General features: G+C 50.6%; 1 protein-coding gene across 2 annotated transcripts in view; it reads right to left on the bottom strand.

Moving 5' to 3' along the window:
* The window catches only part of NRAP (nebulin related anchoring protein), a 200481-nt gene that overhangs the window by 60666 nt on the left and 126876 nt on the right, over positions 1–12939 (bottom strand). For both annotated transcript variants that reach the window (XM_073684672.1, XM_073684673.1), the window contains 4 exons: positions 11159–11263; positions 10700–10798; positions 847–951; positions 96–203 (listed from right to left, as the gene is read on the bottom strand). In XM_073684672.1, coding sequence (XP_073540773.1) covers positions 96–203; positions 847–951; positions 10700–10798; positions 11159–11263 — 417 coding nt within the window. The remainder of the gene's footprint in view (positions 1–95; positions 204–846; positions 952–10699; positions 10799–11158; positions 11264–12939) is intronic.

The raw sequence follows: 12939 nt of genomic DNA, 5'->3' as shown, positions 1-12939 counted from the left end.
GCCGGGGGTCGGGGATGGTGTGATGGCCGGGGGTCGGGGATGGTGTGATGGCCGGGGGTCGGGGATGGTGTGATGGCCGGGGGTCGGGTACTCACGTCACTGGCGAGGTCGCGCTTGGCTTTGGCGGTGAGGATGGACAGGGAATCCAAGCTCAGCTCAAACCCCTTCTCCTTCTGCTTTTCCCAGCTGCTCTTATATAATTTCTGGATGGGAAATTAAAAATAAAAGGGAGACAAATAAAATGTGAAGCATAATGAGGCTCATCATCATTATCAATGTCTGCGCAGGGGATCTGGAGCTTTGTGCCGGAGAAGGGACCTCAGAGCCCTCTGGGAATATTTCTGGAATTATTTGGTACAGGATTTTTTTTATTCTTTTTTTTATCTACTTAGAGAAATAATTTTAAATATCGAGTCAAGAGCTCAAAAGAGACGGAGGTCGGCCCTTTAAATTAGGATACCTACAATTCGCCAGAGGGAGTTAACTGTACCCTCTATTTATCCCTGAAGGTTGTGATCGGGGGGCCGACATCTGCTGTATGTGACGTACAACCAGAGACCCAGCTGACCCGACACCATGACGTCGCTCTGCCTTATATATATATATATATATATATATATATATATATATATATATATATATATATATATATATATATATATATATATATATATATATATATATATATATATATATATATATAGGGTGGCCCATAGATCTCGGTATCGACCTTCTCTCCCAATGGGCGCTTTGCGGGATGGTGCAGCGACCACCACGTCATCTGTCATATAGGTGCCATTATCTAATGTGCCCCCTAATGCCGGCCGTGCCGAGCATCCATCTCACCTCGCTCAGGTTGGCAGCATTGATTCTGGCTTGAAGGAAGACGGGATCATCGTTGTGAATAGTGTAGTGGTGGAGGAGACCCTCAGTGCCCGACTTGTACACAATCTGCAGCAGAGAATAATAAATAATGATCAAAGACCCTGGAAGACCCCAAGAATTGAGTGCAGATTTATAGAAATCACCAAGTACGGCAAACAGGTGTGAGGACTTTAGCAAATAAGTACGGTAATATTTTTCTCCTGGAAATCAGTTTCATCAGCCTTGTTTTACAAGGACCCGTATCAACATTTTTTGGAAGTTTCTCAGTCACTTTTCTTTTTTTGTCTTGTGATATTTAATGACACTTTCTTGTGCCAAATTCTTCAAAATGGCACAAGTGGTTCATTAATTCTCCACAAAATCAAAAATGCTTCTTATTTTTTTTGTCTTTGACCAACTTTTTAGTGCAAAAAATGTATCGTGTTCCGCTAAAATGATGCACAATTTGCACTAAAGTATCTGGTGTACATAAAATCCACTCCAAGCAGGACTGGGTCTGCGCAAAAGTTTTACTTTTTTTTTTTTTAAAAAAAAAGTCGCGATTGATGAATCCATCAAGAACATCTGAAGCCCCGAACTTCATCCACAATGGCGAACATGAAAAAAAAACAGGTGAACACATAAAATAAGCTATAACAAGAAGCAAATTAAAAGAAAAATAAGGCACAAACGAAAAACATCAAAATGTAGAAACAAAGGCAAAAAAAGCAGCAATCGGGCCCTTGGTTTATTCTACCGGTGACTGCAGAATCTGGAGCCAGCGGCCGTGTCATCATGTGACTGGGATCCCTAGAAAGTCACTAAAGAGTTTAAAGTACAAATGACAGAAGGATCGCAGTCGCAGGTCCTCTAGGGGAACGTAAATAAATGTAGAAAGTTAAAAAAAGCTTTAAAAAATAAATTGTAATCGCTTCTCCTGATACAAAAATAAACAAATGAAACAAACAAATAAAGATATCTGGAGTCTGTGTGCAAATGTCCATTCTGTAGAAATATAACCTATACAGTAACAATTGTAAAGAAATCAGAAGGACAGAAGCAATGCTTTTTGGTTGCTGAGAAATTCCCCCAAAAATTAATAAAAAAAATGCTAAAAATGTAATATACAGTGGGTACGGAAAGTATTCAGACCCCTTTACATTTTTCACTCTTTGTTTCATTGCAGCCATTTGGTAAATTCTACAAAGTTCATTTTTTTCTCATTAAAGTACACTCTGCACCCCATCTGGACTGAAAAAAACAGAAATGTAGAATTTTTTGCAAATTTATTAAAAAAGAAAAACTGAAATATCACATGGTCATAAGTATTCAGACCCTTTGCTCAGACACTCATATTTAAGTCACATCCTGTCCATTTCCTTGTGATCCTCCTTGAGATGGTTCTACTCCTTCATTGGAGTCCAGCTGTGTTTAATTAAACTGATAGGACTTGATTTGGAAAGGCACACACCTGTCTATATAAGACCTCACAGCTCACAGCGCATGTCAGACCAAATGAGAATCATGAGCTCAAAGGAACTGCCCAAGGAGCTCAGAGACAGAATTGTGGCAAGGCACAGATCTGACCAAGGTTACAAAATAATTTCTGCATTACTCAAGGTTCCTAAGAGCACAGTAGCCTCCATAATCCTTAAATGGAAGAAGTTTGGGACCACCAGAAGTCTTCCTAGACCTGGCCATCCATCCAAACTGAGAAATCATGGGAGAAGAGCCTTGGTGAGAGAGGTAAAGAAAAACCCCAAGATCACTGTGGCTGAGCTCCAGAGATGCAGTAGGGAGATGGGAGAAAGTTCCACAAAGTCATCTATCACTGCAGCCCTTCACCAGTTGGGCCTTTATGGCAGAGTGGCCCGACGGAAGCCTCTCCTCAGTGCAAGACATATGAAAGCCTTCATAGAATTTGCTCAAAAACACATGAAGGACTCCTAGACTATGAGAAATAAGATTCTCTGGTCTGATTGGATGAAGATAGAACTTTTTGGTGATAATTCTAAGCGGTATGTGTGGAGAAAACCAGGCACTGCTCATCACCTGCCCAATACAATCCCAACAGTGAAACATGGTGGTGGCAGTATCATGCTATGGGTTTTTTTCAGCTGCAGGGACAGGAAGTCTGGTTCCAATTGAAGGAAACATGAATGCAGTCAAGTACAGAGATATCCTGGATGAAAACCTCTTCCAGAGTGCTCTGGACCTCAGACTTGGCCGAAGGTTCACCTTCCAACAAGACAATGGCCCTAAGCACACAGCTAAAATAACAAAGGAGCGGCTTCAGAACAACTCTCTGACCATTCCTGACTGGCCCAGCCAGAGCCCTGACCTAAACCCAATTGAGCATCTCTGGAGAGACCTGAAAATGGCTGTCCACCAACGTTCACCATCCAACCTGACAGAACTGGGAGAGGATCTGCAAGAAAGAATGGCCGAGGACCCCCAAATCCAGGTGTGAAAAACTTGTTGCATCATTCCCAAGAAGACTCATGGCTGTACTAGCTCAAAAGGGGGCTTCTACTCAATACTGAGCAAAGGGTCTGAATACTTATGACCATGTGAGATTTCAGTTTTTCTTTTTTAATAAATTTGCAACAAGTTCTACATTTCTGTTTTTTTTCAGTGAAGATGGGGTGCAGAGTGGACTTTAATGAGAAAAAATGAACTTTTTAGAATTTACCAAATGGCTGCAATGAAACAAAGAGTGAAAAATGTAAAGGGGTCTGAATACTTTCCGTATCCACTGAATACCCAAAGCTGGTACCAATAAAACCGTCCGCTCGCCACGCAGAACACGAACCTAACACAGGCCCATCGGTGCAAAAAAATCAAAAAGTTACTAGTGTCAGAAAATTTCAACACAAACAAAAATTCTTTGAATTTTTTTTAACTATTAAAGTATAAATAAAACTATACAAGTTTGTTATCGCTGCAATCGCACTGACCTGGAGAATTGTGTTACTGCGCAATGAACGCCGTAAAAACAAAACCCGGAAACAATATTGGAATTGAGGGGTTTTTAAGCATTGAGCCTCATTTGGATTTTTTTTCTAATTTTTCAGTAAAAAAAAACGAAACAGTAAAATAGTATGTGTAGCGTCGGCGTCCCTGCCCTCTGCTAGGCAGGAACGCTGTTCCCCTCACCTCTCTGCTCCGAGCCCGGCGTCCTCCTCCCGCTCTGCTGGCAGCGCGCGCTCCTTCCCGGCCACTGTGCTTAGGGCGCGCGCGCTCCCTCCCTCTTAAAGGGGCCGCGCGCGCCGTCCTAAGGAGTCCCCGGCCAATGGCCGGAGGACTTCACCATATATAAGGCACCTCCTCCAAAATGGAGGTGCCCGAGCAATGTTGTTGCACTGTTCACTACTCTGCTTCAGCCCTCAGGTCCCGTTGCCAGTTACCTGCCAGATACCTGCCAGATTCCTGCCAGCTTGCTGTCTTATTCCTGCCTGATATTCTGCTACCTGCCTGCTAGCCTGAGGTCTGACGGTCTGCCTTACTACTCCTGTCAGTCTGTCTAAGGACCAGCCTGCCCGCTCACCTGGGAGCGCACATCAACTACCTGCCTGCTTGCCTGAGGTCCGACGGTCTGCCTTCCAACTCTTGTCAGTCTGTCTATGGACCAGCTTGCCCGCTCACCTGGGAGCGCACATCTGCTACCTGCCTGCTAGTCTTCCTGGAGGCTCCGCCGTCACGTGCTGTGACCACCTGCCTGTCCAGTGACTCCTGCTCGCTCACCTGGGAGCGCTCATCTGCTGCCTGTCTGCTAGCCTACCTGGAGGCTCTGCCGTCACGTGCTGTGACCACCCGCCTGTCCAGAGACTTCTGCCCGCTCACCTGGGAGCGCTCATCTGCCGCCTGTCTGTTGGTCTTCCTGGAGGCTCCGCCGTCACATGCTGTGACCACCCGTTTATCCAGAGACTCTCGCCTGCTCACCTGGGAGCTCACGTCTACCATCAGCCGCCACAGGTCGTACCAACCCTTTACCCAGAGACTGCCCCGGTCACTTGTCGTGACCATCTGCCCGTTCACCCAGAGACTGCCCCGGTCACTTGCCGTGACCATCTGCCCGTTCACCCAGAGACTGCCCCGGTCACTTGCCGTGACCATCTGCCCGTTCATCCAGAGACTGCCCCGGTCACTTGCCGTGACCTCCTGCCCGTTCTTCTAGAGACTGTCCCGGTCACCTGCTGTGACTGCCTGCCTGGTCGCCACCCGCTCCCTTACAAGGACCGCCCCCTTGTATAGTAGCTCAGAGGTTCCGCCTCCCAGACCCGTTACAGTTTGCTCGGGCCATGGAACCCGGTGGCACCCAAGCTCCCTCGCTCTCGGACCTCTGTCATGAACTGTCCCGTCAGAGGTCCCAACAGGAGTCCATCCTGGGTCACCTGTGGAATGTCAATTCTCGCCTGGACACTTTGACTGCTCCACCAGCAACCACCGCCAGTGCCATGACTCGCAACCCGGCAGCTCCGCTGCCCACCAATACCATGGTATCCTACCCCGGACCCCGGCTTTCTGCACCTCCTCGCTTCGGAGGCGACTCCTCCCAGGCTCGGGGCTTCATAAATCAGTGCACCCTGCACTTTGAACTCCTGTCCCACCAGTTTAACTCCGACCGGGCCAAAATTGCCTTCATCATGTCCCATCTCTCTGGGGAGGCCTTGGCCTGGCTAAATCCTCTATGGGAGAGAGGAGACCCCCTGGTGTCCGACTTGCCTGCCTTTCTCATGGCTTTCCGGAAAGTCTTCGACGAACCCGGACGGAAGACCTCATCCGCATCATCTCTGCTACGCCTCCATCAGGGAAGTCTCACCGTGGGCCAATATGCCATACGGTTCCGTACCCTTGCCTCGGAGCTGGCCTGGGATAACGACGCTCTGGTATCCGTCTTCTGGGAGGGTCTGTCCGGCCGTATTAAAGATGAACTTGCCGGTCGGGACATTCCTACCACTCTCGATGACCTAATAACTCTTGCCACCCGGATTGACCTACGGTTCCAGGAGCGTGCCAAAGAGGTCACCCGTGAGAGGAGGTTTCCACGTCTAGCTCCTACTTTTCAGAAATCCGTCTCTCCCCAGGTACACTCTCCCGAGCCTATGCAGGTCGACCAGACCAAGATGGTCAAAACCCGTGAGGACTTACGCCGTGCCGAAGGGAGCTGCTTCTACTGTGGCAGTAAGGAGCACCGGATCCGTACCTGCCCGGAGAGGTCGGGAAACGCCTGTGTCTAGGTTCGCTCAGAGAGGTCAACCTAGACAAGAATAAATCCTCTCCATCTCTGCTACTGTCAGTCTCTATTATCTGCGGGGAGAATCGTTATTTCGAACTAGCCCAACTTGACTCTGGAGCGGCCGGGAATCTTATCTCACAGTCCCTGGTAGAAAAATACCACATTCCCACCAAACCTCTGGCTGTACCATTATCTGTCGCTGCTGTGGATGGGGGCCTCTTACCACGTCCCATCCAACTCATCACCGAATCCGTAACTCTGCAGGTGGGAATGCTGCATTTTGAGAGCATCTCTTTTCATGTTCTGCCTGGACTCTCTCACGCCCTCTTACTAGGTCTACCTTGGCTCCAGAACCATGCACCCGTGCTTGACTGGCAGACCGGAGAAGTCCTTCGCTGGGGACAGGACTGTCATAAGACTTGTTTGGTTCCTGTTCATCCCGTCCGTCCTTCTCCTACCCCAACTAATCTACCTGGACTTCCGATTCCCTATTGGTCATTTGCTGATGTCTTTAATAAAAAGGAGGCAGAGACATTACCCCCTCATAGACCATACGACTGTCCTATCGACCTGTTACCCGGTACTACGCCTCCCCGTGGGCGTATTTACCCATTGTCCGCTGCTGAGACCCGGTCGATGTCCGAATATATTGAGGAGAATTTGGCCAGGGGATTCATCCGGAAATCTACCTCCCCGGCGGGAGCAGGCTTCTTCTTCGTAAAAAAGAAGGACGGCTCTCTCCGTCCCTGTATAGACTATAGAGGCCTTAACCAGATCACGGTGAAGAATAAGTACCCCCTTCCGCTCATTCCAGAATTATTTGATCACCTGAGGGGGGCTAGAGTCTTCACCAAACTGGACCTCCGTGGGGCGTACAACCTGGTCCGTATCCGTCAAGGGGATGAATGGAAGACTGCATTCAACACCCGGGACGGCCACTATGAATATCTGGTAATGCCCTTTGGTCTCTGTAACGCTCCTGCCATCTTTCAAGAGTTGGTCAATGACAACTTCCGGGACCTTCTCTACTCCTGCGTAGTGGTGTACCTGGACGACATCTTGGTCTTCTCTCCGGATCTCCAGACTCACCGGAGGGACGTTCGTCAGGTCCTGCTCAGGCTCAGGCAGAACCACCTCTTCGCTAAATATGAGAAGTGCCTCTTTGAGCAGACCTCGCTTCCGTTTTTGGGCTACATTATTTCTCAGACCGGCCTACGAATGGATCCAGAGAAACTGTCTGCCATCGAGAAATGGCCCCGACCGGAGGGGTTGAAGGCCATTCAGCGGTTCCTGGGCTTCGCCAACTACTACCGCCTCTTCATACCGCACTTCTCTTCCCGGACTGCCCCAATTTCCGCGCTCACCCGTAAGGGTACTAATCCCAAAGAGTGGCCGCCCGAAGCAGAGGAGGCCTTTCTTTCCTTAAAACAGGCCTTCTCTTCCGCCCCGGTGCTGCATCGTCCGGACGGCAACAAGCAGTTCTTTCTGGAGGTTGACGCCTCCTCCTCTGGAGCCGGAGCTGTACTTACTCAAAAATCTTCTTCCGGGAGGATGGTAACTTGCGGCTTCTTCTCCAAACTCTTCTCCTCTTCTGAGCGCAATTATTCCATAGGAGACCGAGAGTTATTGGCCATCAAGCTGGCATTGGAGGAGTGGCGTTACCTACTCGAGGGGGCTCTTCATCCGGTAATAATTTACACTGACCACAAGAACTTGGCTTATCTCCAGCATGCCCAGAGACTTAATCCGCGCCAAGCCCGGTGGTCCTTGTTTTTTGCTCGCTTTGATTTTGTTCTACATTTTCGCCCGGCTGACAAGAACATCAAAGCAGAAGCCTTGTCCCGATCCTTTCTGGTATCTGATCTCGAGGAAGAACCTAAACATATCATCGATCCCGCCAGAGTAATGCAGGTGGCTCCCGTGAGTCTAAATCGTCTCCCTCCCGGTAAGACGTTCGTATCGGTACCTGATCGGGAGAAGATCCTACACTGGAGTCATTCGTCTAAACTAGCTGGCCACGCCGGTCAGAAAAAGACCCTCCAGCTTATTTCCCGGCACTACTGGTGGCCTAACCTGCGCAAGGATGTAATAGACTTTGTTTCTGCCTGTGTGTCCTGTGCCCGCAACAAAGTTCCGAGACATCTGCCAGCCGGTCGCCTCCTTCCTCTGCCAGTACCTGCTGCCCCCTGGCAGCATATAGCGATGGACTTCATAACTGATCTTCCCGTCTCTGCCGGTTGTACGGTCATTTGGGTGGTCGCTGACCGCTTTTCCAAGATGGCTCACTTCATTCCCCTGCCAGGCCTCCCGTCTGCACCCGAGCTGGCTAAAGACTTTATCCGCCACATCTTCCGTCTTCATGGCCTGCCCCGTCACATCGTGTCGGATCATGGGGTACAGTTCACTTCTCGTTTCTGGAGAGCCACTTGTAAATTGCTAGACGTCACCCTGGACTTCTCTTCCGCTTACCACCCACAGTCTAATGGTCAAGTGGAGCGGATCAATCAGATCCTGACCAGTTACCTCCGGCACTTCGTTAATGCCCACCATTCTGACTGGGTGGATCTCCTACCATGGGCCGAGTTCTCTTATAATAATCACGAGAGCGAATCCTCCTCCAAATCCCCGTTTTTTGTAGTCTTCGGTCAGCATCCTCGGATCCCGTTTCCCGTCTCCACCTCGGTGGACAATCCGGCTGCGGAATCTCTTGTTAACAAATTTTCCTCCACATGGGAGAGTACCCGATCCGCACTCCTTCTGTCATCCGAGCGTATGAAAAGACATGCTGACAAAAAACGTCTGGATCCTCCTCAATTCCGTCCAGGGGATAAGGTCTGGCTCTCGTCCAAGTATGTTCGGCTCAAGATTCCTTCCTATAAGTTAGGGCCTCGGTTCATCGGTCCTCTGGAAATCATCAGTCAGATCAACCCGGTGGCCTATAAATTGAAACTCCCGGCCAACTTACGGATCCCTAACTCCTTCCATGTATCTCTTCTCAAACCTGTGGTACTTAACTCTTTTTCCAAGTCTACAGGTACGCCTCCTGCTCCGGTTTCCGCTGAAAACGAATTTGAGGTAGAGAACATTCTGGCCACCAAAAGGGTAAGAGGGAAGACCTTTTTTCTAGTAGATTGGAAGGGGTTTGGTCCTGAAGAGAGAACGTGGGAGCCCCGGGAGAACATCCATGCCCCTCTCATCCTTGCTAAATTTCTGTCTGGCCTAAAAAAGGGGGGGCCTAAAGGGGGGGGTACTGTAGCGTTGGCGTCCCTGCCCTCTGCTAGGCAGGGACGCTGTTCCCCTCACCTCTCTGCTCCGTGCCCGGCGTCCTCCTCCCGCTCTGCTGGCAGCGCGCGCTCCTTCCCGGCCACTGTGCTTAGGGCGCGCGCGCGCGTGCGCTCCCTCCCTCTTAAAGGGGCCGCGCGCGCCGTCCTAAGGAGTCCCCGGCCAATGGCCGGAGGACTTCACCATATATAAGGCACCTCCTCCAAAATGGAGGTGCTCGAGCAATGTTGTAGCACTGTTCACTACTCTGCTTCAGCCCTCAGGTCCCGTTGCCAGTTACCTGCCAGTTACCTGCCAGTTTGCTGTCTGTTTCCTGCCTGACATTTCTCCTACCTGCTTGCTAGCCTGAGGTCCGACGGTCTGCCTTACTACTTCTGTCAGTCTGTCTAAGGACCAGCTTGCCCGCTCACCTGGGAGCGCACATCAACTACCTGCCTGCTTGCCTGAGGTCCGACGGTCTGCCTTCCAACTCTTGTCAGTCTGTCTATGGACCAGCTTGCCCGCTCACCTGGGAGCGCACATCTGCTACCTGCCTGTTAGCCTACCTGGAGGCTCTGCCGTCACGTGCTGTGACCACCTGCCTGTCCAGAGACTCCTGCCCGCTCACCTGGGAGCGCACATCTGCTACCTGCCTGCTAGCCTACCTGGAGGCTCTGCCGTCACGTGCTGTGACCACCCGCCTGTCCAGAGACTTCTGCCCGCTCACCTGGGAGCGCTCATCTGCCGCCCGTCTGTTGGTCTTCCTGGAGGCTCCGCCGTCACATGCTGTGACCACCCGTTTATCCGGAGACTCTCGCCTGCTCACCTGGGAGCTCACGTCTACCATCAGCCGCCACAGGTCGTACCAACCCTTTACCCAGAGACTGCCCCGGTCACTTGCCGTGACCATCTGCCCGTTCACCCAGAGACTGCCCCGGTCACTTGCTGTGACCATCTGCCCGTTCATCCAGAGACTGCCCCGGTTACTTGCCGTGACCTCCTGCCCGTTCTTCTAGAGACTGTCCCGGTCACCTGCTGTGACTGCCTGCCTGGTCGCCACCCGCTCCCTTACAAGGACCGCCCCCTTGTATAGTAGCTCAGAGGTTCCGCCTCCCAGACCCGTTACAGTATGCCAAGTCAGGAAGAGGTTAAAACACATCAGAAGATAAAGTAAGGTGGAATTTATCTGTAAAGTTTTCCATTGACATTGATGATGGTGGTGAAGATGATGGTGGTGATGATGATGGTGGTGATGATGATGATGATCCCCGTCCTTGCAGGGACCTGGGCACAAAGGAGGCATCTTAGGTAGACGGGTCATTTATATGCACTCACGTCGCTCTGCAGCTCCTGGCTTTTCTTGGCGTGCCGGATCTGCGGGCTGTCGGCCACACTGGTGAACCTCAGAGTGTCTGCTTTCTGGCGATACTTTTTCTGGAGAGAATAAAAACATATAATTATTTTCTACCTTCAGCTTCTGGGGAAGCGGGATGACATCCAGTCCACGGTCCACGACCCACCATGGCAAATCCTCCCCCCCTGCGCAGCAATTCTGGGTCTGTATGATGACAGATTTGTCATTTCGGCATCCAGGAAAGCTGGGAGAGAAGCCCCCCGGACTCTGGTTCTCCTGGAGCCCCCGGACTCTGGTTCTCCTGGAGCCCCCGGACTCTGGTTCTCCTGGAGCCCCCGGACTCTGGTTCTCCTGGAGCCCCCGGACTCTGGTTCTCCTGGAGCCCCCGGACTCTGGTTCTCCTGAAGCCATTCATTAGTAAATGTGGCGCTGCACCTCACCTCGCTGAGCAGCTCCCCGGACTTCTTGGCTTGCTCCACATTCAGGCTTCCCTCTGCCACCCACCCGACGCCCTTCATCCACGTCAGATCTGACTTGTACTGATTCTGCGAGGAAACATATAAAGTTTGGATTATACAGTCAAGGCGAAAACTTCTGAGACTGAGATGCAGATTTTGGTTTTCACATTTTGCCTCTTCAGCGTCTTCGCTCTTTTGGTTTCTGTTTCTATGGTTACTGACAGAGAATGATAAACATTCCGCACGTTGTTACATTTTTTTGATAAATCCATGAAGTTTTTGTGATGCCTCAATATTCCCAGCGCTGCCCCTTAGTCTCCACACTTCTGCCCCTTACCGCCATCTCACCTCGCTCTATAATGTACCGCCATCTCACCTCGCTCTATAATGCACCGCCATCTCACCTCGCTCTATAATGCACCGCCATCTCACCTCGCTCTATAATGCACCGCCATCTCACCTCGCTCTATAATGTACCACCATCTCACCTCGCTCTATAATGCACCGCCATCTCACCTCGCTCTATAATGCACCGCCATCTCACCTCGCTCTATAATGCACCGCCATCTCACCTCGATCTATAATACACCGCCATCTCACCTCGCTCTATAATGCACCGCCATCTCACCTCGCTCTATAATGCACCGCCATCTCACCTCGCTCTATAATGCACCGCCATCTCACCTCGCTCTATAATGTACCGCCATCTCACCTCGCTCTATAATGCACCGCCATCTCACCTCGCTCTATAATGCACCGCCATCTCACCTCGCTCTATAATGCACCGCCATCTCACCTCGCTCTATAATGCACCGCCATCTCTCCTCGCTCTATAATGCACCGCCATCTCACCTCGCTCTATAATGCACCGCCATCTCACCTCGCTCTATAATGCACCGCCATCTCACCTCACTCTATAATGCACCGCCATCTCACCTCGCTCTATAATGCACCGCCATCTCACCTCGCTCTATAATGCACCGCCATCTCACCTCGCTCTATAATGCACCGCCATCTCACCTCGCTCTATAATGCACCGCCATCTCACCTCGCTCTATAATGCACCGCCATCTCACCTCACTCTATAATGCACCGCCATCTCACCTCGCTCTATAATGCACCGCCATCTCACCTCGCTCTATAATGCACCGCCATCTCACCTCGCTCTATAATGCACCGCCATCTCACCTCGTTCTATAATGCACCGCCATCTCACCTCGCTCTATAATGTACCGCCATCTCACCTCGCTCTATAATGTACCGCCATCTCACTCTATAATGCACCGCCATCTCACCTCACTCTATAATGCACCGCCATCTCACCTCACTCTATAATGCACCGCCATCTCACCTCGCTCTATAATGTACCGCCATCTCACCTCGCTCTATAATGTACCGCCATCTCACTCTATAATGCACCGCCATCTCACCTCGCTCTATAATGCACCGCCATTTCACCTCGCTCTATAATGCACCGCCATCTCTCCTCACTCTATAATGCACCGCCATCTCACCACGCTCTATAATGCACCGCCATCTCATCTCACTCTATAATGCACCGCCAGCTCACTCTATAATGCACCGCCATCTCACCACGCTCTATAATGTACCGCCATCTCACTCTATAATGCACCGCAATCTCACCTCACTCTATAATGCAACGCCATCTCATCTCACTTTATAATGCACCGCCATCTCACCTCGCTCTATAATGCACCGCCATCTCACCTCGCTCTATAATGTACCGCCATCTCACCTCGCTC

This window comes from Phyllobates terribilis, unplaced genomic scaffold (genome assembly GCF_046119375.1).
Source record: "Phyllobates terribilis strain yellow unplaced genomic scaffold, ASM4611937v1 Scaffold_5__5_contigs__length_657084704, whole genome shotgun sequence".
Classification (NCBI taxonomy): domain Eukaryota; kingdom Metazoa; phylum Chordata; class Amphibia; order Anura; family Dendrobatidae; genus Phyllobates; species Phyllobates terribilis.
The sequence above is the reverse complement of the archived record's forward strand: the minus strand, read 5'-3'. Positions and strand labels throughout refer to the sequence as shown.